The following is a 25,806-nucleotide window of genomic DNA, read 5'->3' on the forward strand; positions in this document are numbered from 1 at the left end:
AAACCCGAGGTACCAGATGCTGGACCACGCCTTACTTAATGTAATATATATCTGTTATATTATTATGTAGACTGGTCCCTCCTCTTCTTTCTTTGCTTCTTTCTCCTCTCCTTGTTCCTTCCCCCTGATACTATTAGAATATTCGAGGGCTAGGGGTGAGTCTTTCCTATCTTGCTAAGTCATTTCGTCTTATGCAGCCGAAGGAGGCAAGCTAGCCTCAATAGGTGCCGGTCCCAAGCCCGGATAAATGCGAGGGTTGATGTCAGGAAGGGCATCCGGTCGGAAATCTTCAATGCCAGCTCAAACTATGATATGAGTCAAAGATAAAATGATATAAGGGCTAGGGCGAAGCCTCTTAAGCGACGCGCAGCCACATCGCCCTACAGCTGCGAGAAGTGGACACAGGGCCACCGCATCAAGGGTGGGTGCGGTTAAAGAAGCAAGTCCAGCAAGTGAGGATGTTACGAGTGGCAACACTGAATGTTGGAAGCAAGACTGGAAGGGGAAGAGGGGTGGCAGACATGATGAAAAAGAGGAAGTTGGACATTTTATGTGTGCAGAAGACAAGGTGGAAGGGGAGGAGAGGCAAAGGAACTGGGAGATGGATATAAATTGTTCTACTCTGGAGCGAATAACGAGGGAAGAAATGGTGTAGGAATTGTGGTGTGTGGCAGAATGAAAGGTGAAGTACTGGAAGTGGGTAGAAGGAACGATAGGATCATGCAAATGAAATTGGGTCTTGGAGAAGAGTGGGTGGTCGTATTATGTGTATATGCCCCGCACGTTGGTTGTACAGCAGAGGAGAAAGAAGAGTTCTGGAACGTGTTAGATAAAGAAATGAGGGAATTGGAAGAAAATGAGATGGTGATTGTCGGAGGAGACTTGAACGGACACATAGGAAGACAGAATAGAGACTGTGAAAGGGTGCATGGTGGCTACGGAGTGGGAATGATGAATCAGGAAGGAGAGGGGGTTGTGGACTTTGCAGTAGCGTTTGATCTGGCAATTGTGAACTCGTTTTTCTACAGGAGGGAAGAACATTTGATAAAATTTAGGAGTGGTAACAATAGTTCACAAATGGACTGCATTTTGACTAGAAGAAAACATCTTAAGGTTGTGACAAATTGTAAAGTAATTCCAACAGATCAAGTAGCACAGAAACACCAACTGCTATGCGCAGACTTTCAAATAAGATCGAAGATAAGAACCTCTGGATGCCATGGGATTAAGACAATTAAGTGGTTTCGCTTAAAAGAGGAGAATGTGAGGAATCGTTTTAGGGAGAGGTTGTTAGAGGGGATTCCAGATGGACTAGAAAGTGCACAATATTGGTGGAAACATAATTCAAAAGTAATCCTGAGCTGTGCAATCGAGGTGCTTGGTGAGACATCTGGAAATATTAGAGAGCAGAAGGAGGGTTGGTGGTGGAATAATAATGTACAAGTGGCAGTGACAGCTATGAGGAAGGCAAAGGAAGTGGGATGAGTCAAGAGTGGAAGAGGACAGAGAGGTGTACAAAGAGAGAAAGCAAGAATCCAAGAGAGTTGTGGCACAGGCGAAGGCCATGGCATATCAAGATCTGTATGATCAATTAGAAACAAAGGAAGAACAGAGAAAAATTTACCAACTAGCGAAATATAGAATTAAAGCAGCAAAGGACGTCTTACATGTGAGGCAGATCAAAGATGCTGAAGGTAGAGTATTATGGAGGGATGTGGACATAAAAAACAGATTGAAAATATACTTTCAGGGACATTTGAATGAGGAAAATGCAAGGATTCACAGAGGAGATGGGCAGCCTTCTGAGGGGATGGTGCAGAACATCAGTAGGGTGGAAGTGACGGAGGCCATGAAGAGGATGAGGAATGGAAAATCGGTGGGCCCCTGAGAGAATTCCAGTGGAGGCATGGAAGGCACTGGGGGAAGAGGGAATGGACCTGCTGTGGGACCTGTTCATGAAAGTTTGCAAACAGGAAAATATTCCCGAGGAATGGAGGGAGAGTACTCTTGTTCCCATCTACAAGGGTAAAGGGGATGCACAAGATTGTAAAAATTACAGAGGAATAAAGTTGATGTGCCACAGAATGAAAATCCTAGAAAGGGTTCTTGATGATAGACATGAGGAAGGAGGTGAAGATTGCAAAGGAACAATTTGGCTTCATGCCTAGTAGATCAACAACAGATGCTATCTTTGGGTTACGACAGATGATGGAAAAATATCGAGAGAAACAAAGGGAGCTACATCTGGTATTTATTGATCTGGAGAAAGCATACGATAGAGTGCCAAGGCAAGAAGTCGGGAGGTGTCTGAGGGAGAAGAATGTGCCGGACAAATATGTCAGGTTGGTGCGAGAAATGTACAGAAATGTGAAGACAAGTGTTCGGACCTATCTGGGACAGACAGAAAGTTTTCAAGTCACAGTTGGCTTGCATCAAGGGTCAGCATTAAGTCCATTTCTGTTTAATATTGTGATGGAGGTGGTAACAGAGGAGGTGAGAGAAGATTCGCCTTGGACAATGTTGTATGCAGATGACATCTTGCTATGTGTAGATTCAAGAGAAGAAGCGGGAACTGAACTGGAAAGATGGAGAAAAAGTACTGGAAGAGAGAGGTATGAGACTGAGCAGAAGTAAGACAGAGTATATGTGTTGCGCAGTGGGCGGCGGCGGCCAGGAGACAGATCTGGAGCTGGAAGGAAATGTTATCAGGAAGGTGAGAGACTTTAGATACTTAGGTTCAACAGTGGAAGAAGATGGAGGAGCTGAGAAGGAAGTGGGATGCAGGATACAAGCGGGTTGGTGGAACTGGAGGGAGATGGCTAGAGTGTTATGCGATAAGAGGGTGCCGATCAATCTGAAAGGCAAAATTTATAGGACAGTAGCGAGGCTAGCTATGACATATGCTAGAGAAACTGTGGCCCTGAGGAAAAATAACATCAGCAGGATGGAAGTAGCAGAGATGAGAATGTTTAGGTGGATGTGCGGTTTGACCAGAAAGGATCGTCTGAGAAATGACTATGTCAGGGGACCATTGAAAGTTACGAACTTAGGAGCGAAAATACAGGATGCAAAGTTGAGATGGTTTGTTCATGTGATGAGGAGGGAGGACGAATATGTGGGAAGAAGGGTCATGCAGATGGATGTGCAAGGAATGCGGAAGCGTGCGTGGCCAAAGAAGAGATGAAATACTTGAGGATGAAGAACTTGGATGTGGTTACAGCCCAAGACAGGAAGGTGTGGAGGAGACTCATAATCAATAGTGACCCCACTTAAAAGGAAGAAGCTGCAGAAGAAGAAGAAGAAGATTATTATGATTATTATTATGATTATTATTCTATTGTAGTAGATGATATACCAGCCTGGTTATGCGAGTTGTTAATGTTACCGTACTCTAACCATTTAACGATTGGAATCCCTTCGTAGGCATGGATGTTTCGTGATTATTTTTAGGTGGGAAATCAATTTCGTCGCTCGAATTGAGATCATCCCGGATTATAGGACGCATGAAGTGGCTTGAACAAGTTCCATGTGTGGTCCCGAGAGAAGAGTTTATGGACAATGCAAAAATAAAAATGTAAATAAAAATGCTAATAATAAAAATAATTTTTAAAAATGTAAGAAAATCTCTAAACCACCGGCCATTAGAAGATGATGGAGAAATTTCGTAACTATGTAGCCCTGTGGAAATGGTCTTTGCTTCCATAGCGCTAGACTGTCAGAAGAAAGACCATTCTAACTTCGATTCTAACTGCTGTTTAGAGTAACTCTTTTGATTCCGTTGATCTTTCGCACACGCTAGTAGTATTTTGTTCTCTATATTGTTCTCTCGGGGGACTACGACAGAACAACAGTTGCCTGCGCACTCTTGAACGAATGCTTATAAAAGCCTTGGAAGACAATTTTTGACTATTAGTGAATTTGTTGCCGCCATTCATGAAAAAGATACGGCAAAAGGAATCACTTACTCCTTTTAAAAATAAAATGTATTAGTAGATTTATTTTTATTAGTTATAGAGAAAAGAATTGCAGTCCAATTATCACGATTTCTTCTTACTTATGTTGCGAAGATACGAAATCTATGCTTCGTATTTTGCGAAAGAATTGGAAACATAAAAGCCAGTTTTATATAAAAATTATTTTCGCAATTTAGCTGTGGCATCTAATGCAAAAAAAAAATCTAAATTAATACACCATGGCGATTAACAGTGTAGATATATAAATAGAAGTGATGTTATGTCAACTCATCTGACGAAAAAGTCGGGAAAGTTACAGCACACTAGATGGTTTAGGAAGCCAAGAGAAAGAAGATGGAAGTTTTACTCTGAATACCCAATACGTTTATACACATTCAGGCTCATCTGCGCACATTAGAAGTTGGTGATCGTACAACATATAGCCTCTTCCAGCCAAGTCGTTCATCCACCTTCCTGTGGTACGGCCTGTTTCTACAAACGGGATCCTGACTAGAACTATAGGAGGTAGATATTTTCATCGCCGTTGATACACCACCGTCCCACTTTCTGGATGCATGAAGTGGCCTTTGCCATGTTTCGTCTATAGAGTAGCGATTCAGGTTTCTGTGCCCCCCATTTGCTTTCTAAATGCAGTGTGAGTGAACTCTGGTTCCTGTTCTTCACATTCAAATCCTTTAAATACCCAGACAGTTCCTCCTCCATTTGAAGGTTAACTGCGAATCGGTTTCCGCAGGCTGTTGCCAGGATGTATACATGACTTGACCTGTTGGAAACTATTCAGGAGGATTCCTGACCACGATCAACTGACGAACATTCCCACCACTGATTACTTTTCCAGGTAGTGTCTGCAGGGACTCCGTATATATATATATATATATATATATATATATATATATATATATATATATATATATATATATATATATATATATATATATATATATATATATGTAGAAAGTATTTTACCTTGGGTATAGTAAATGTTAAAGATACCAAGTAATTTTAAACCTGGTTTTACACCATTTCCCAAGTAATATATATATAAGAATGAGGAAATATTTTCACTGAATGGAATCGAATATATCATTTGAAGTACATACTTGAATGAATACTTAAAGTAGAAAACGTTTTCTTTATATTATCAAGTGTTATGTTTCATGCAGAATATAAAATATCGTGTTAAATAACTTTGAGTTTAAAGATAATTGATTGAAAATTTTTAGAAAATATGAGAAGCACATTTGTTTCAATAATATTGTTTAAAAAGATGGCTAGGGAATGAAATGACAATTAATAAGAATCTTTTATCGTCCAGTGGGAACAGATGGTGTTGCAATGCGACTTGGGTTTGTTGCCGTTTGGGACAACTGTAGCTAGACAACAGGTCAAGCTGTATGGTGTAGCAACCACTTAACTTATCCAATCTTCATTTCAAGTACAATGCATGAAAAAATTGACACGATGCTTTTTGAATCAGAAAACAGCATTTAGATGTCATAAGTGGAGGCTTATTTTCAGATTTGTTTGAAACCAAAGTATTCGTTGAAATGCATTACAAGCACACAAGATGTAATTCAATTATTTGGTTTTATGATCGCATGTTTTTCCTGATATTGTTAAATATTGTTAAAGAATTTAAAATAATTTTGGCTTAGCCAGGCAAACTGTTTGTAGTATAATCCATAGTTGCTTCAGACATTGATACTTTTTTTTCTAGATAATAACCTGAGCAGTGTAGGATATATAACAGGATCTGTCATTATCACTGTTATCATTTTTGTAATGATTATTCGTTGCTGTTGTTGGGGTTGCTGCTGCTGCGTCCGAGAAGGCAAAACCGGTGAAGACAAAACTCATGATATCGAAATGCAAACCATCTCTCTATTCCCATCGACTTCAGAAGAAAACTATCTGCCTCCCGATGAAGGTAGTATCCAGGAGACCAAAATCCATCTTTCTCCAAAGACTTTAACAAGAAAACACTTTTGCACACATAAAGATAGAACCCATGATGACGAAATCGAAGCCATTTCTCTCTCCCTACCGACTTCATCTGAAGGACACCTACTTCTCAATGAAGATGGAACTCATGGGATCCAAACTCAAGCCATCACACTATGCCTGTCGACTTCAGCAAACGAACACCTACTTCCCAATGAAGGTGAAACCCATGAGGTCGAAATTCATGCCATCCCACTATCCCTCACCGACCTCAGCAAAAGAACACATCCTTCCTAAGGAAGGCAGGACTCTTGAGGTAGAACTTCGTTTCATCTTTTTATATCATACACCAACTTCATCTAAAATAAATAAATAAACACAGTTCTTAGGGAAAGATTTTCATCTTATCCATAAGAATGGAAATGCATGTAAATTTCATTACAATAAAGCATATTATTTTAAAACAAAAAATAAGCAGAATGATCGGTTCTTGATATTTAAACAGTTTCAGATTGTTCAGAAGACTGATAAAAATCCTATGCCAACACGACACCTTCAGAAATATCAATACCAAAGGTGGGATTGAAATTCTCTGGGTTACAGCTGACTCGCTATGCACTACCCGTAACCATAAGCAGCATATGAAGAATCTCGCCGATGTTCAATCGACTGTGAATTTGAATCCTGATGCACATGTCCTTCGTTGGAAAATCATTCATCACTAGTGCAACACAATCAGCCTGCTTGTAGGATTGAAAAATGTTTGATGTTTGGTTTCTAGAGTAGGGTGATCGAATCATTTAACTGTTGGTTTCACTAAATGGACTATATAGGTTTGTAACTCTCCGTGGTTGGATAGCAGCAGAACTACTTTCTTAGCTTACTTGTTGCTTAAAGTCAGCTGGTTGATATCTGAACCTTAGGTCGGGTGATAAAATGAGAGAGAGAGAGAGAGAGAGAGAGAGAGAGAGAGAGAGAGAGAGAGAGAGAGCCGATGTAAGCTAAACAAATGACCACATTTTTAAAACTAAGCCGAATGTATTCTGTCTCGGAACTCATAATTACCAATGCGTATAATAATATATTTCGGACAGTATTGCCTTCAAAGTTTATGGCAATATTTGAACTCTCGAGGAATATATATAATTAATAACCAAGCCAGTGGAAAATATTTATCTCAAAAGATTACGGGAATGTATCATTTTTTAAGTGTAATACGTGGGCTGTTCAATAAGTAATAAGACTAATTTTACTGTGGCGAAACCACTCATCACAATATTAATTTCTGTGGAATAAGGAAATGTTGCTGTATGTATTAACAAAAGAGGTCGATAGATGGCGTATATGGGCTGATGTGCCAGAGTGTCACGTGACTAAACGCAAGTGCTCATCGGCGCTCCTACGAGGTGCGACCAGTCTTCGAAATGGAAGCGTCCTTGGAACAACGCTATGCGATTAAAATTTGTGTGTGTTTGCAAAAATCGACTTCGGACACTTTTAACATGATACGGGAAGCTTTCCACGATGAAGCAATGTCGACGGCAAGTGTTTTTTGCTGGCATAAAACTTTTAAGGAAGGAAGGCAAAATGTGGAAGATCTTGAACGTGAGGGAAGACCTTCAACGTCCATCACAGAGACAACGACCAACACAGCAGCGATTATCATGAAGCACGTCAAAAAGAAGCGTCCATTGCTGAAGAATGGCTTCCTATTGCACCACGATAATGCAAAGCCACATATTGCTGGTTGTGTAGTGGACCTTTTGCAAAAGAACAACACAGATATCCTACCACACCCTCCATACAGTCCTGATTTCGCATCGTGCGATTTATGGCTGTTTCCTCAGCTCAAGAAACCACTAAGAGGCCGCCATTTCGAAAGCAACAAAGCATGTGTAAAAGCTGCGGAGGCGGTTTTGAAAGAACTCTCAAAAAACGGACTCTCATATGTGTTTAAGAAGTGGACGCAACGTTGGGACAAATGCATCGCGTCTCATGGTAGTTACTTCGAAAAAGACCATGTAAATGATGACGATTAAAGGTAATCTGTTTTCTGTATAAATATAGTCTTATTACTTATTGAACAGCCTATGTATTTTTAAGAATTTGTAATTCGGACACAAAACACGATCACACCCAATAAAGAATAAAATTAGTACAAAATTAGCTGTTTCACTGAATCATGTCTGCAATATTTGAAGTTATTTAAGCAGTGAAAATCTCACCAGGATACTGGAAATCAATACAAGTGACACGCTCCGTATGTCAAAATGCTCGAGGTCAGAAATCACGGATCAAGATATAAGACTGTAAACAGAAAGCTTGAACCCGTCAGGAATTACAGACAAAACTTTGAAATCCATATCGAAATGTTTAAGATACGGACCGTGTGCCTACATTAATCACTAAGTAAGCAACAATTGTGATCAGTGTTATGAAATGTTTACAAAATGGATGCCAAATACATCTGCCTCGAAAGGATAACAACGTCAGTTGACTATTATGCCATAAACGTTTTGCATACTTCTTTATAAATTTGACAATTTTAAAATTAGTTTGGAAAGCTAATGCCAGATTCGGGTAAACTAATACTGTGTGATATGATTTTTAAAAAACATTAGCGAGATTGGACAGGTAAAGGAATAAAACTTGAAAAAAAATAAAAACAATTATTTTGCTAGCCGTTGTTTTTTTTTCTAGGCCATTCCCACAAATGTACAAAAGTGCAGCATAATTAAATATAATACACACTTCATGATGAAACATAAATCAATCTACAGATGCATACAAGTAGAATCCTAAATGCACAATTATTTTAAAATTATTAGAACAAGATCTTCTGTGAAAAAACACAGTGTCAAATGTTCTTTCATGAAACGCATAACTAAAATTTAATATGTAATTCATTAAAAATATGAAAGGTATTTTAAAATTGATAAGCTAGAAATTTATTTATGCCAAACTTTTTACTTGTATGAATTACCTTTTTAATAATGAATTATTTTATCAGTTTTTTTCTATAAATAATTTTAAATAAAACTTAACTAATAAATATGAAGTAATACAGGGTGTTCGGGATAAATTTGACAGTTTCGTAAGGAAAAAGAAAATCTTCTTTGTATCTATTAAATTTAATGAATTGACAAAAAAACATTACAGGCAGAGTTAATTACAATACTATCAACAAGATTTACTCAAAATAACCACCATTAGCATCGATCACAGCTTCAATTCTGCTTCGGAACCTCGAACAAGCTGATGCTACAGTCTCCCTGGGAAGGGCCGCAAAAACTGTTTTAATTTTATCCATTAACTGGGCTTTTGTATTACTGGAAGTGCGATTGGTGTCTTTTTCAACTGCGCCCCATACAAAATAATCCATGGGGTTAAGGTCTGGGGAGTTTGGAGGCCAAACATTTGGACTGGTGAAGTCGTAGAAATTTTCAGACAACCATTTTTGACTTTTCCCAGAGGTGTGGCAAGGGGCCGAATCCTGCTGCCATACATACGGCCTACCATTGGCTACCCTTGTTATCCAGGGCTTGACTACAGTTAGCAACTCCACGAACAAAGCCCGAATTCCAATGCCAAGGTTCTTCAACACCTGTTCCTGCAGATTTGCGAGGAATTCTGCTGTACGAACGCAATCAGATCGTCTGCTAGGGATCTTTCTTCTTGCTACATCCTCGTAGTCACCATTGCAAGTCTCTAGTTCATGCCTGATTGTTTTTACTGTATTCAGGGAGCATTGGGCAGCAGTCGTAATATCCTTATTTTGATGGCGGGCACGAATCATCATGATACAAGTTATTCTCTTCCATGATTCAGGTGGGTTCCAGCTATCCATCCTTTCTGACATCTTGTATATGAATGAAGAAGGGTCCAAACTTTTAAATGAAGAGAAGTGTGTGTTAATACATGTAACTTACGGAAAAATATAATTAATTATAAATATGTCAAATTTATCCCGAACACCCTGTATATCAAGTAAGAAGTTATGCTATTTACAAGAACTCGAAAAATCAGAGCTAAATATACACATACACACGGGCCATTTACTGTAATTAGAAAATTTTAATATCGTTTTCGATCCACGTCAATAATATACGAGGCTTGCATTTGACAGTCCATTAGGACTGTATGATTTGACACTGGAGTATATTTGACAGAAAAGGACTTTGCTCCATGATCTATTTTTCTAACATCTCCCATGCATTCTCAATTAGGTTCAGATCCAGGCTTGGTGATGGCCATGGAAGATGGTGGATGTCACTGTCATGTTCTCTGAACCACAACTGAACAATTTTTCCACGATGAACAGTAGCATTGTCGACATTGAAACAACCATCACCTGTTGGATAAAAATGTCACAACTGCAGGATAGACTTGATCAGCATCTAAGGTGTATGCATTTCGAAAGCACACCCGGGCTATTAACGCAAATGTGACACAATGTTTACGTGGCAAAAAAAGCGCCTTCTTCATGAAGCACTAAAGCAAAAAAGTTTTTCAAGGCTGTGTTTTCAGAATTTTCCCAAATTGAGATTACATCGAATCCTTGGCTACGAAAATAGTTTTTGCGATCCTTTGTTTGCTCAAAAAGGGTTATCATGTTTGTATTTCTGTATGGTTGGTATGTATTTGCTCTATATCAATTTTGACACCCATGGAAGAAGAACCATAATATTCATAAATTATGAATATTATTCATAAATTATGAATAATATTATTCATAAATTATGAATAATATTCCCCCCACAGAACGTGCATGTTGTATGGTTATATTGTTCTGTTGTTCTTGCCATTTGAGCCAAACCAAAGCCTTTTGACTTTGTACGTTTGCCCCTATGTAACCCTGAGCAGGAAGTATGGCCAATGTGTTAGTTTCAAAAAGTTTTGGAGAAATACTATCAAACATGCTCCTGCAATTGTAATGTCATGGAGAAAGGGATCAATCTGGGTGAGCTGTATGAAGAGAGTGTGAAAAGTGTTGCATTTGTCATGCAAAACACGCATGTCATCTTTTGTATAAGCTAAAAGTTCCACTTTCAGACATTATTCGGTGTCTAGCCGATTTTCGAACCAAGTCTCAAACTCTGTACGAGTTTCTTTGTTCATAAATTCCAGCTGGAAATATGCTTTTTCAGGAATGACTCCACGATAATCCAGAGAATCGGATGTGTGAAACTTAGGAGGAAAGAAACCCTTACGAACTTCTGGAAGAGCGAACATGGCTGGGAGTTTCCTAAGAGAGACACTAATGTTGGAAAAACTGTCAAGTAATATAATGTTTAAAGGGTCATAATAGATAGCAAGTATCTTTGATCCGTCAAACACTACACGGGGTTGGAAATTTTTTGAAAAAAGATATTCCAAAATAAAATACCAGTCAAAACCACGAAAATGGTGTGCAATTTTCGTGGTTTTGACCGGTATTACACGGATATTTTCGTATTTTGGTTTAACAGTCCAAAGGATCTTACCATCTCGATCTCTTTTCATGATATTCTTGACAGAAAACAGCTCATCTAAGAATTGACTCACACAGTTTTCCCCCCAGAACTCACATTCATGACTACCAAAATCAGCTATACATAAGACTGGTACATGACAATGATTTTTAGCTATAGTTTCTTTGTCAAAAAAAAAAATCGTAGAAACTTGCTTATTTGAGACTTCTGATTTTTGCACAAAGCACATCTGTTTTGGGTGAACTAATTTGCAGTGGCTGCAGAAATTTTCAGGTCGACAGACGTGTCTTTTATCTGTAGAGAAAGTAGTCAAACACTGTCTGCAACGATGGAATTTTGAATGGAATTATTTTGTATGTGCAAATTCAGACATTCGTTGCTGTAGAAAAATCTATTGCATGACTCACAAAAAAGAAGGTTCTATACACCATGATTGGCATTTGTGCAGCAGCGGATGCACAGATTTTGGCATCTATGCATTTGCAATTTTATTGATTGTTTGAATGTTTTCAAGCAACTTGGGGAAATAATAGTTATTCCCAAACAGAGCTGGCCCGTTATGCACAAATTCATAATGAGATTCGAGAAATAAAAGACAGATCTGTTTACTTGCATTTGTACTATGAAACACCACAGAAAAATTAGCATCTGCCAAAAAAATTGTGATTTGGTATTCCAGAGTCAAATGCTTTTGAAAGAGATCTGCTTCTGGAATACTGCAAGAAATGAGCAGAACCCCTGCAATTTTGTGGAGAGTTAAAGCCCTCTTTGTTTGTAACTTTTTATGATCTAACCGCACTGTCTGTATATTTCGGCATCATCAATGTGTGTAGAAACACACAGAACAAGTGCTCGGGCCATGCAAAGAATGTCTTTGTTGGTAATTTCCACAATAGCTTTTTTATTTTCACAAATTCATCGAGACTAAGCAGTGTTCTTCTTTTTACATTGGTTCTTTCACCACCATTATTACATATGTTAATAAGTACAATACCAATAGTAAGATCATTTGCCAAAAGAAACTCACATTTCGATTGGGCGACAGCATAAAAAGCATCAACTATCCTTTCGATATTTAGTTCTGAAAGCAACATCAATGGTAAGTTAATGTTGCTTTCTTAACTGGATGCACTTATGCCCAACCGAACATGAGAGAAAATTCCTAAACCCGATAAACACTGAATAATCTCATTAAGCATATCTCGAAAAATTTCGAAAAACTCTTGTGGGAGGAGTTCAAGATCACGAAATCCAACTTGGTACTCCATTTGTTCAGTTTGATATTTGATAGAGAATTGTGACTGGCCCACCGAAATAGTATAAAAATCCCTGTAGAGTGAGGGGTCAATAGTAGAAGTAGAGACTTTAGTTTCACATCCAGAAACTGAATGTAAATTACATAAATTTTGGGAGGTCGCGACTTCCTCCAGCCACACACCATCGATTGTTACATAAGGATTAACACCATGTCCTGTGCTTTGTTCATTTCCTCCAGCATTTTGCTCTGTCAAATTGACCTCTACCAAAAATGGGGTGATGATTAAATATATTCCCATTACCATCAACAAAACGAATAATGGATGATCACTATTAAAAAAAATTACTTTCTAGATTTCAGAAATATCGTTTAGAAATAAAAAATCATAAGGTGATTTTGCAATTTCAAAACTACATCATGATGTTTTTACTAACACTATTTTACTAAACATCAGCCCTCAAACTTTTTCCCAAAAATCCTAACAAGCAAAAAAAAAATTATAATGCCTTATGGGCATTTCACTAAACACAAAACATTTTGAAGTATTTTCGTGAAATGTTACTCATCATAATGTGTTTTGCAATTTTGACACTACGTGATGGTTTCACTAACACAATATTACTATATAACCATAGTCAATATCTTTCCGAATAAAAAAAAAAAAAAAAATATATATATATATATATATATATATATATATATATATATATATATATATATTTTATATATATATATATATATATATATTAATGACTTATGGGATTTCACTTAACACAAAACAGATTGAAAATCATGAATATGATTTTTAATTTTCCATTGCAAAACCGCCTTATAACTTTATAGACAAAATTCGCTAATGTAGTTGCTAAAAATTCAACTAATGTTAAAATTTCAAATGACATTACTATAAAAATGACATAAAATTAACTTACCTTTTCTCCAGAAAAACTCATTTTGGAACTACAAACTTCAATGCATACAACTATTACAAATACTAGAAAGACAAATGGAACCACCGACCCCATTAGTCTATTTATAAAAAATCAGAACCAATGGGAAACCAATAACGACAACATGTGACATTAACTTAGTTCTCATTGATCACACGAGATCAAATTGCAAACCTTTGCTACCCAAAAGTAGTGTAATCAATTCCTGTATCACATTTAAACAATTATTCACAACAGAAATCTTGAGTAATACATAATTCTGGGAAAATTTACCTTTGAAGAAACCGTGAAATGTCAATGAAAGGAAGTGATTCGAATAACTTAGTTCTCATCATCACATGAGGTCAATTCCAAACCTTTGCTACCTAACACTAGTGTAAACATTAGTCACATCAGAAAACATGACTAATACACAACACTGGGAAAAATTTTAACTTTGAAGAAACTGCAATGATAATTTATTTTACAAATGTCTACCTAATGTTCCCCATCTCTGAATGATGACTGACTGACCGGATATGAGTCACTCTGTTATCTACAAACAAGTCTAATAAAAATTAACAGTGTGGGAAAATAATTCACACATAATTTATTTATTTATTTTACTCAGTTATTCTGGTTATAAAAGTAAAATACAAAATAACCAATCATTTGGAAACAAACATCTGCATTGAGAGATGAGAAATTACAGATTGCAGGCAGATATATCAGTCAGCATAAGACCGGTGTTGTGAATATATGTTAGCCCCTATAACTTATAATGAAAATTAGTCTACTGCATTTTCAGACTTGTGTTTGTGTTCTGTGCTGTGAATATATGTTAAAAATCGACAACTTTGAATATTTAGAAAACCCAGATAGAACCAAGATGTTCCCATTCTGGAAAGAAATGTAAGTTTTATATTTTTTTAACTTAAACATAACAATTGATAATTGTAATGTCAATAATCACTGCTCACATATTTTGGTAAGTGTAATTTTAATACTGAATAGTTTTTTATGCATTTGTGATATCTGTAAATTCCTATTTCTGCATGTTGCAGTGAAAATAATATGTGTGAAATAAATATGTAAACTTAAAAGAACAAACAGTGTCGTTGATGTGTTATGTATGTTTAAGTGAGATCACTTTTGAAATCACCGTGAATTCACACATGATTTGTTCATTTATTTATTTATTGAACTTTAAGATCTTAAGCGAACCAAATACATCGCGTGATGTCCCTGACATACAAGGACCCCAGCAAAATTCCAAACTCTATAACAACAAACATTCACTTCACGATTCCTTATCTTATCTTGATCTTGATCTGTCAGAAGTGTCCCACCAATCATGACATGATTCCTTATACACTAATATATCTCCCTTTCCATTCAAAACAACAACGTCACTTATTTATAACTAACAAATGGCGTCACTTTTTTACAAATAACAATGACGTCACTTATCTCGTCTGATAACAACAAACATTCATGCCACGATTCCTTATCTTATCTTGATCTTGTCAGAAGTGTCCCACCAATGACGATACGATTCCTTATTCACTAATATATCTCCCTTTTCCATTCAAAACAATAACATAACTTATTTACAATTAACAAATGACATCACTTATCTTCATCTGATAACAACAAACATTCACGTCACGATCCCTTATCTTATCTTGATCTGGTTAAAAGTGTCCCACCAATCACAACACGAATCCTTATCTCTATCATCACCCATAAGTCCATACGCGAACCAAATCACAAGAAGTGACGTCACTGACACATATGCCCGTAGAGAAATTCCTAACATTCCAATCTCATCACGTTACGCCCACAATGACGCCATTAACAAATTAACAAGCAATCACGTGACGATTCCTTATATTATCTTGATCTTGATCTGGTTCAAAGTGGCTCCCATACTACTGATACTTCCAAATTGCTTTGAACAATATATTTTTTTCATTCTTTCTTCTGCTCATTTGACAACGGTGGTTGATTTGAGAGAGGGTAATTATTATTTCAGTTTCTAATTAATGATTTTTACAACACACAGACATAACAACAAATGGCATAAGAGAGATTACATTTATTAGAATAAATACTTCTTTGTTCGTGTAATATTTCTCTGAAAGAATAATTAAATATGCAAGATCCCTATTTCCTCAGTGCTCATGCAAGTTGGTTGATTGACTGAAGCTACATCATATATGAAAGCTCTACCTCTAACAAGCCAAGGAATTGGGCCATTTTCGATTTTTTATAGCTACAAACGTCTGAGAATAAATGATTTTTTGCTTTATTTAATGTTATTTAAAGCAATTAATAAATCATATGTCACCTTTTCAATTTATTTATGTTTATATATAGAATAAATGTATTTTAATATTTTAAGTTCGCTTAAATGAACCTGTATTTTAAGTTCGCTAAAATAAAATAAACTTATAAGGACTATAAGGATAAGAAATTAGTATTACTATCAGGGTTCATTTTATCGAACTTAAAATATTAGATCCTTATAAGGACTGGCTTAAAGGGGCGAAGCAAGAATGCTTTTCATCTTCCCTGTTATCTGTAGAGGACAGTGTGTGGATAAGGTGTTATTGAGCAATTAAAGCTCTGATCATGGCAGGAGGGTAACAGTAATAGCCGAGCCTCAGTTAGAACTTCATTGGCTATAGCATTGCCATTCATTACCCTCCAAGGTGTAAAATTTCATAACAAAATATCAAATTGACAATTGACATTTATTCTTTAAGGGTGAAGCAAAATGCTTTTCATATTCCCCGCTATCTGTCGTGGTTACAGTGAGGGTAAAATTTACGAGCAGTTTGCTCGCCCTGAATGGGCATGGAGATTATGTATCGCTATAGGAGGCAAATATAGTTTTTGGTCTTCTATATTTAAATATGTCCGTTGGCTCGTATGCTACATCTTGTTGAACCAAATCGTTGGGATGTGTGGACGTCTTTAGAAAAAATTTGGAAGCTAAGGATTGTAGATAAGAGAGAATATAGGGAATATTTATATCTCTGTGGAGTTGGCTGTTTCTAACATACCACGGGGCGTTCAAAATCATTCTCAAGCACTTGTTCTGCATTCGTTGTATCTTGATAATGTTAGTATTAGAGGTGTGGCTCCAGGCTGGAGAGGCATAGGTGATTATAGGACGAATCGTCATCTGGTATAGCTGCAATTTGATTCTGTTGCTGAGTTTGCTATTTCTATTAATTAGCGGGTAGATCTGAGCTATGGCTTTAGATGCTTTTGCACATGCAGACTTGATATGTTGGTTGAAAGATAGCATTTTGTCGAGAATCACACCCAGGTAATTTGTTTCTTTCTGCCAGGGAATTTTAGTATTGAATAGTAATACATCTCCTGCAGGAGACATTGGCCTTTTTGAGAAGAGAACTGCTGAGCTTTTCATGGGGTTGACTTCCAATCTCCACTTGGAGAACCAACCCTCCAGCTTTAGAAGATTTTCTTGAAGCTTTATGGTAACGAATTGGGGTCTGAGAGATCTGGTTAGTATTGCCGTATCGTTCGCATACAGTACTAAAATGGAAGTCATCGGATTGTGTGGGATGTCTGACTTGTATAAAGAAAACAGCAATGGAGCCAGTAGAGATCCCTGCGGCACTCCAGCAAAGATATGGCGCTGGGACGATGTAGAACCGTTAATTTTAACTTGCATTGATCTATTCTGAAGATATGAACGGATTAGATGAACCATTTTTAGTGAGATACCGGCTGAGATAAGTTTGTGCAGGAGTCCAAAATGCCAGATTTTGTCAAATGCTTTAGATAGATCTAGGAATACCGCTCCTGTGCACTGGCGCCAGTTGTAGCTGGTGGTGATATATTCCACAATTCTGTGGATTTGCTGGGTAGTACTATGGTGTTGTCGAAATCCAAACTGTTCTTTCGGGAGGATGTTTAGGTCATTTACTGAGGTTTGGAGTCGTGAGAGGATGACCTTCTCTGCAACCTTACCCAGATTGGAGATGAGACTGATTGGACGATAATTCTGCGGTAAGTGTGGGTCTTTGCCTGGCTTATGTATAGGAATCACATCAGCCATTTTACAGGTGGAAGGAAAATAGTGAAGTCTTAAGATTGCATTAATTATACTGGTCAGATGCACTATAGCTTTTCGAGCAGGCAGCTTGATCACCCTGTTTGAGATGCTGTCTGGTCCAGGAGCTTTATTGTTCTTAAGTTGTTTAATAATATCATATAATTCAACAGGTGCTGCGGGTGCAATATGATCGGCACTGGTGTCCGGGAGGTTTAGTGCATGCCTAACCTGTCTGTGGATTTTGTACAGATGATTGAAATCAATGTTGTTATAAGAAGGTTTGCACTGATTCTCAAGATTTTTAAGTATGGCTTCTGCCTTATCTGCATCTGTGTGGACTAGGTCCTGGTTTGAGAATAAAAATCTTAAATTAAAACTGATGGTGGAAGTCTTATATTCATATTAAAATAACGAAATGGTGTATTGTTATTTATTTATAATAATCTAGTTTAAAATGGCTAAAAGTAAGTCTTTTTCCTCAAAATAGCAATTTGCTTTTAATATTAAATTATTCTTTAATAATTTTCTCATTTTTATGAAAATAAAGAAGAAACATTTCTTTCTTATCAAAGTAACTTACTGGGATCTGGGAAGTTGGCAGATTGTCAAAACATTATTGCATAAGGATAAACAACTAATTAATGTAAGACTTCTATTTTCCCAGAGCCTTATGCAAAAAAAGGAAAAGAGTCTAAATTACAACCCTTGATCGCTTGAGTGATGTTTTTGATTTAGGAAAGAACGCGGTTAAACTTCACATAAAATTATCTTATTGCGTTTTTCGTATTCTTATTTCAAGCATCGACAAGCAGGTATTTTCGCCGTAAGCGCTCTCGTAGTATAATAAATATAAATAAAATCCTATAAGTCCAGAATCAGTATTATCTCAACTTAAATAAATAAATTAAAAAATAGGCAATAATAATAATAATAATAATAATAATAATAATAATAATAATAATAATAATAATAATAATAAAATTCCTGACATCTACCCTCAGTGGTTGTACAGAATATAATGATAGTACTATGTGAAAAGATCACACCATTACTCACCTCCGATCATCTTTTTGCTAAATTAATCTGTTATATGTCAAGATTCCAACATTATCAGATCTTATATTTCTATCTTCTAAGGTACTTTTTACTCTATCAGTCTATCTACTTCTTGGTATTCCTTTGGTCTTTACGCCAGTGAACTGTTTTGCAACTTTTCCAATCCGATTCTATTTAAGTGACCATACCACCTGAGATTAGCTCTTCTAACACATTCCTGGAAGCTGACAATGTCACGTTCTTTCCTAACATCATCGTTTTTAACATGATATTCTACCGATGCCATCTGTTCACGCCCGCAATCTTTCTCACAACTCTCATATCGAAGATCTCCAGTGTACGCTCAAGTGTTTTATTTCTAACCCATTTCTAAGATCCATAAGTTAAAATTTGTTTGAATACTGTCTTGTATATACAGCTAATTTAGTCTTTTCACTAATTTCTCTCTTATTCCATATGAATTTATTCAATTGACTTCCTACCATACCACCTTTGTTGATTCTCTTGTCTATTTCCATATTTAATTTACCATCTTCACTAAAAATCTTGTCTAAGTAGCTGAAATGTTTTACTTGTTCTATAGATTCACCATTCGGAATACAGTTTGGGTTTTCAATGTTTATCCTTACTTTCATTGTTTTTGTTTTTTTATTGCTGATTTTCATACCAAATTTATTGCAACAGTTATTCTATTTGGGCAGGGAATCCTGCAGACTTGTCCGGGAGTATAACATCATCTGCATAAAGTAGACATACTGAGATTAAAATTTTGATATTCAGTTTAATACCACTTTCCTTTATAAGGTGATCCATATGTAGATAATGAATAACAGTGGTGATATTGTGCAAACTTGTCTCCTACCTGATTTAACATCGCACCGTCTTCCTGTATCTCGTTCAATTCTAACAGCTGACTTACAACTTAAACATAGATTACTAAATATTGCTTGATATAATGCTCCATTTACACCATAAAACTGTAGTGTTTTAAAACAAATTCTTTTTCTTGGCGCCTTGTCATATATATTTTCCAGATCGTTATAGTCTCAGGTTTCTAAACTATTTGTTTTAGAGTCAAAATCTGATCCTGAGAACCTGTGTTTGAGTAATCTAACTTGTTTTTCTGTAATCTTCTCCTCCACAATTTTTTCCATAGTGTTTTTCAAGAATACTTGCAGAAATCTTAACAGCAACACTTAGTAGGGAAATATCTCTGTAAGTTTCATATTCAGCTTTATTTCTTTTTTTTATATATAGATGGGTTCTATGACACTTTACTTCAATCATCTGGAATTCGACTCTCTGACCAGGCCTTCTGAATTATGCAGTGTAGCCACTGAAAACGTTCATACCTCCACATTTTAGCTTTTATGGTCGTATATCATCTACTCCAGCTGCCTTTCCATATTTCAGTTTGTGATAGCTTTTTCTACTTCTAGTAGAAATAAATATTCCAGATGGCATTCCTGCTGAGTGTTTTTTACAACTGTGCTGTCACAGCGTGTTTCATTTGTCAATCTTTCAAAGTGATTACTCCATACATCAAGGATATCTTTTTCTCCAGTGTTTCTTGTCACCTTTATGATCTTTAATTCCTTTTACAGCACTCTTTCCTCCATATCTGAACTTTTTCAACAGTCTCCTGAATATTTTGCCACCTTCCTGATATTTATTTCCTATATTTTACCAAAGTCTTCCCATGACTTTTGTTTAGCTAATTCACACAATGCTTTGCTTTCTTACATTTGTTTCTGTATTCCTTAAGAGCTCACTTACTTGCCAGGAATTTTCAATACACTTTCTTTTTTTTCTTCACTGCCTCTTTAACTTCTTATGTCCACGATGGAGTTCTGCTAATTTTTCTGTCCTTGCAGAAAACCTCACCACATGCCTCTCTGACTGACTCAAAGTTTTCTTTAGAATTTGCGACTGAATCTCCAAGGTTTGGTTCTTGTTTTCAAGCTGTTTCATTTTTTTTTCTTGAGTAATATTTCTTGAATAATATTTGTGTATTTGAGTTCTACAGTTCCCATCTGAGAGCTGCTCAAATTTTATTCGCTTTAAATTTTTTTTCTATGTTCTTCTTTTCAATATGAAATTCAATTTTATTCTGCTCAAGACTAAATGGTGATCACTTCCAATTTCACATTCTTTGTACACTCTGGTTTCTTGCACCAGTGAGAAAACATCACAACAACCTAGTCAATAAGAATTTTCTTATTCCTTGCATTTTCATTTGATGTGAATTTGAGCACATTTTTGTGTTGGAACGGGGTGTTAGTGATAACTAGTTCCTCAATAAATGTCTACCCTTAGCAGAGACTTAGCAAGTACTTAGTGCTTTTCTCTAATACCTATATGGTAATTCCTGGAACACTATTAATTCACTTTAAAAGCTATATATGAGCCATTCACAAGCCAAATCGATTAACTCCACTTTTTGAATTTTTTAAAATTTTAGTGACAAAGAACTTGATTGACTCCTAACTTTTTATATTCATAATAAATTTCCCTAACAAAGATTAACACCACTAAATGTGACAAAATGTTTGTTGGCCATCGAATAATAAATAATTTATTTCAGAAGCCAATCTAATTAACTTCATACATCTAATGAAAATCGTGGCAATAATGCAATTCAAAACGCAGAAGCAAGTACTTGATGATAATGATAAATTGTTTAGTGCTGTCTCATCACAAAAAAAGTAAAATAATTAATCAGTTACAGTCTAACTGCCGCAGAAGTAAGTAGTTGTGAATTTTAGTGTCAGTTGTTTTAGAAAAAAAAAAATTATACCGTTATAATATCAAGATGGATGAGACTAATAATAATTATTTGGATGTGGAAAATGATGAATCTGATGGTTTTTCAATACGATTTATTAGCAGAAAGCTCGATTCAAGAAAATATTTATGTATTTAAATTAAGGGATATTACATCCCATATTGTTTCATAGCCGACTCAAAGAGTTTCATGCCGAATATAGAAACTATATAAAGTTCGGCCCAAGCCTAAGCAAATACCTGGATAGTGCAACACCAGAGCAACTCATAGTCCACCTGGTAGTGTAACACTGGGGAAAATAATTTTACGTCGCCGAATAAAATATATGATATAAAATACAAAGGCTTCATAAAATATATGAAGCCTTTGGCTCTTCATATATTTAGTAATTTATTAGGACACCTTCTTGGCAATACTTATAGTAGGGAATGTAAGTTCTGTTCGCTACAAACTTGGTTTTATCTAGGTCTACCTACTCACTGATGAGACCTCAATAAAAGTTGAAACCGGTCTGGGAAGTGACCTTCTCTGATAATGTAGAACAGTAATACAGCTCCTAGGAGCTGCGTTTCACATTATAGGTAAATACCAAGAACAATGAACGGAGCTTACTCCACCCTTACCGTGAGTTGCCCTGGTGTTGCACTATCCAGGTATTTGCTTACGCTTGAACTCTCCGAACTTTATATAGTTTCTATATTCGGCATGAAACTCTGAGTTTCTTATTCGGCTATGAAACAATATGGATGTAATATCCCTTAACTTAAATAATTTTACGATGCCGAATTGAAGCCTTTGGCTCTTCATATATTTAGAAATGTTTATGTATTTCTTCGGATTCGTCTTCTGATTGTAGCAGTTAAAACATTACAACAAATAATTCGATTGGGCGGAAAAGAAGTTGTATATGGGCTCGAAATGTCCAAAAGCATAGAAGAATAAAAGGTCTGGAATACAGAAATAGATGGGGAAATTTAATACCCGCAAAACCATTTGTAGATGTAATATGTCGATGTCGTCAAAAGTGCAATGAAAAAATTACTTCGGATGAAAGAGAAGCTGCCATGGAGGCATTTTATAATTTAGACAGCCAACTTGAGCAAAATATTTTTTAAGATTTTGTATTAAAGTTAACGAAATAAAAAAGGCGCCCTAAGGATAACAGTAAAATGCCAAGATCACGTTCTTTCACATATTCATTTCAAAATAGCCGAAAAAATATTTATGTTTGCAAAAAATATTTTAAGGATACTTATCAGATAAGTGACGGACGAATATACGACTGTTGTTGTAAAGAACAAGTTTCCTCTTTGATTGATCGTCGCAGTCGCCATGTTTCAGGCAATAAAATCGATGGCACACATGTTAGAAAACATATAGATTCATTTCCCGCCTACACTAGTCACTACACAAGAGCTCACAATACAAGACGAAAATATTTAAATCCAGACCTAAATATTAAGAAAATGTACGAACTGTACAACGCGCAATGTGAACATCAAGATATAGTACCGGTGAAAGAAAAATATTACTACAAGATATTCTCCACTAAATACTAAATTTAATTTACATTTCAAGCACCCGTCAAGAAAAAAACTAAATGCCAAACTTGTGATTCTTCGCAAATAAAAATTCAGTCTTCGGATAGTGAGGGAATTCGGATGGCAAAACTTGAAAAGGACGCTCACTTACAAGAGGCTGAACAAGCTCGTAGTCATATGGCTGCAGATGGATTGGCAGCATCGGAAGAAATTTTTGTATTTTCTTTCGATTTAAAAAACAATTTAGCCTTTCCTAAATTTACTACATCGGTAGCTTATTATAAGGGAAATTTATATGTTTATAATTACGATTGCCACGATTTTAATAAAAATATAAGACACATGTTTTCGTTTGGCCAGAAAGTGAAGGATCTCAGGAAATTTCATCATGCCTAATAAAGTATATAACGACTTATGCTAAAATTTATGAAAAAATAACCTATTCAGATTCGTGTACCGGACAAAATAGAAATATCAAACCTGTCTTAAGTTTATTGAAATTGGTTCAAAGTACAGAAATTAGAGCTGAGTCAATTGAAATGAAATGTTTGGTAAGTGGACATAGTTATTGGCCTAATGATTCAAATTTTGCCATTATCGAGTCACATGCGAAAAAAATTCAAAAAATTTTTTCACCAGATGATTGGTACAATTTAATTAAAACCAGCAAAACGAAAGCACCTTTTAATGTGGTTCAAATGACTCATCAGGATTTTTTTCTCAACAAATCCTTTAGAAAATTGTATCATTAACATAAAAGTAACAGTTACAGGGTTACCAGTAAATTGACTTAAAATGCAGTGGATAAAATTAGAAAGATCGAAACCCCACGTCATACAATGCAAATATGACTTTAACGAAGAGTCAAAATTTCATGCCATTAATATAAGAAAATCTGTAGCAGGTAGACCACTAGGTCAGAAAAATGTAGACCAGCTTTTGTTATATCCTACAGGTAGAACTGTGACAAGAGGAAAGATATGATGGACCTGTTGAAATAATTTGAAGACTGAATTTGATGTTATTACTTTCCTTCACTTGCCAAATCGATTATCTCCCTCGGTCACGCAAAAATTGTAATAATAATAACGATTACTCCAAGGATATTCTATCTTATACATTTTATATATCGTTAGATAAAAGCTACATCTGCAATAATACATTCTACAATGTTTATTTGAATTTATATTTTAAAAGAAATTTTAAAAAACAATGTATATTATTTTATCACTTTTCTCCACTTTTTGTTTTATGGAGTTAATCGATTTGGCAAGTGAGCGTCTCATATTAGAATTCCTGGATCACTATTAATTCACCTTAAAAGCTACAACTCACAGGACGCAGGACATATATGGCTCAGAGGGTGAAGCTTGACGCTTTTCATATTCCCTGTTGTCTGTTTCGGGAGCAGTGATGGGAGAGATTTGTGAGCTATTTTAGCTCGCCCTGAGTGGGCAGAAGTGGTTATTCGTCGTTGAGTGTTAGGATGGCTTTCGATCTTTTATGTTTCCAGTGGTCATTACCGTCATAGTTTCAGGCTTGCTGTATTAGTTAGTTTGGATGCGTAGATGTCTTCATAAAGAATTTTTCTGCTAGGGAGCGTAGTAGTGGAGAGATGTAGGGGATATTTATGTCCCGGTGGATCTGGGCGTTCCTGATGAACCACAGGGCGTCCAGTATCATTCGCAGGCACTTGTTCTGTAGTCTTTGTAGCTTGAGGATGTTTGTCTTGGAGGTATGGCTCCAGGCTAGGGAGGTGTATATAATTGTGGGACGGATCACTGTTTTGTAAAGTAGGATTTTGTTTCTAAGTTTGCTGTCTGTTGATCAAGGGGTATAGCTGGGAGATAAAGTTTGAAGCTTTGGTGCATATGCTCTTGATGTGGCTGTTGAAGCATAATCGCTTATCGAGAAGTATTCCGAGGTATTTTTCTTCAGTTTTCCAAGGAATTTTAGAGTTGAACAGGGTGACGTCTCCTTTGGAGGATGCTCGTCTTCTTGTGAAGAGTATCGTTGTGCTTTTCTGGGGGTTTAATTGTAGTCGCCAGTCTGTAAACCATTTTTCTAGATTCATGATGGTCTCTTGTAGTTTTTTTTGTTACGAGATGTGGTTGGCAGGATCTGGCTAGTATAGCCGTGTCATCTGCATAAAGGACGATGATGGATGTGAGAGGATTTTGAGGGATGTCTGCCATATAGATGTTGAACAGGATCGGGGCTAGCAGTGATCCTTGAGGAACTCCAGCGAGGATTTTCCGTTGGGTTGAGACTGTTTCATTGATTTTGACTTGCATCCTCCTGTTTGAGAGGTATGATTTGATTAGGTGTATCATGTTTAGTGGAAGGTTAGCAATGATAAGTTTGTAGAGGAGGCCTTGGTGCCAGATCTTATCGAAGGCCTTTGAGATGTCTAGGAAGACAGCTCCAGTGTGCTGATTCCAATTAAATCCTGTGGTGATGTATTCTACCAGTCTATGGATCTGTTGGGTGGGGCTGTGATTTTGACGGAAGCCAAATTTTTCTCGTGGAATGATATTTAGTTAGTTGACATGATCTTGGAGTCTGATGAAGTTGATTTTCTCTGCTATTTTCACTAAGTTGGATAGCAGGCTGATAGACGGTAATTTTCAGGTCGGTGTGGGTCTTTGCCTGGTTTATGAATTGGGATGATGTCAGCTATTTTCCATGACTGGAGGAAGTGCTGCCATTAGATGATGGAGTTTATGATGTTTGCCAGATATGCTATGGCTTTGTGTGGTAG

At 36.3% G+C, this 25,806-nt stretch overlaps 1 protein-coding gene across 8 annotated transcripts in view; it reads left to right on the forward strand.

Annotated features, from left to right (window-relative positions):
- LOC150103549 (uncharacterized) overlaps window positions 1-6,389 on the forward strand; it is a 98,510-nt gene extending 92,121 nt beyond the window's left edge. For all 8 annotated transcript variants that reach the window (XM_090397592.1, XM_090397591.1, XM_090397590.1 and 5 more), the window contains one exon: window positions 5,692-6,389. In XM_090397592.1, coding sequence (XP_090253718.1) covers window positions 5,692-6,212 — 521 coding nt within the window. In that variant the 3' untranslated portion in view covers window positions 6,213-6,389. The remainder of the gene's footprint in view (window positions 1-5,691) is intronic.
- The last annotated feature ends 19,417 nt before the right edge of the window (window positions 6,390-25,806 follow it).

The sequence above is a fragment of the Typopeltis vanoorti genome, chromosome 9, assembly GCF_054136105.1.
Source record: "Typopeltis vanoorti isolate ZY-2024b chromosome 9, IOZ_Tvanoo_1.0, whole genome shotgun sequence".
NCBI lineage: Eukaryota > Metazoa > Arthropoda > Arachnida > Uropygi > Thelyphonidae > Typopeltis > Typopeltis vanoorti.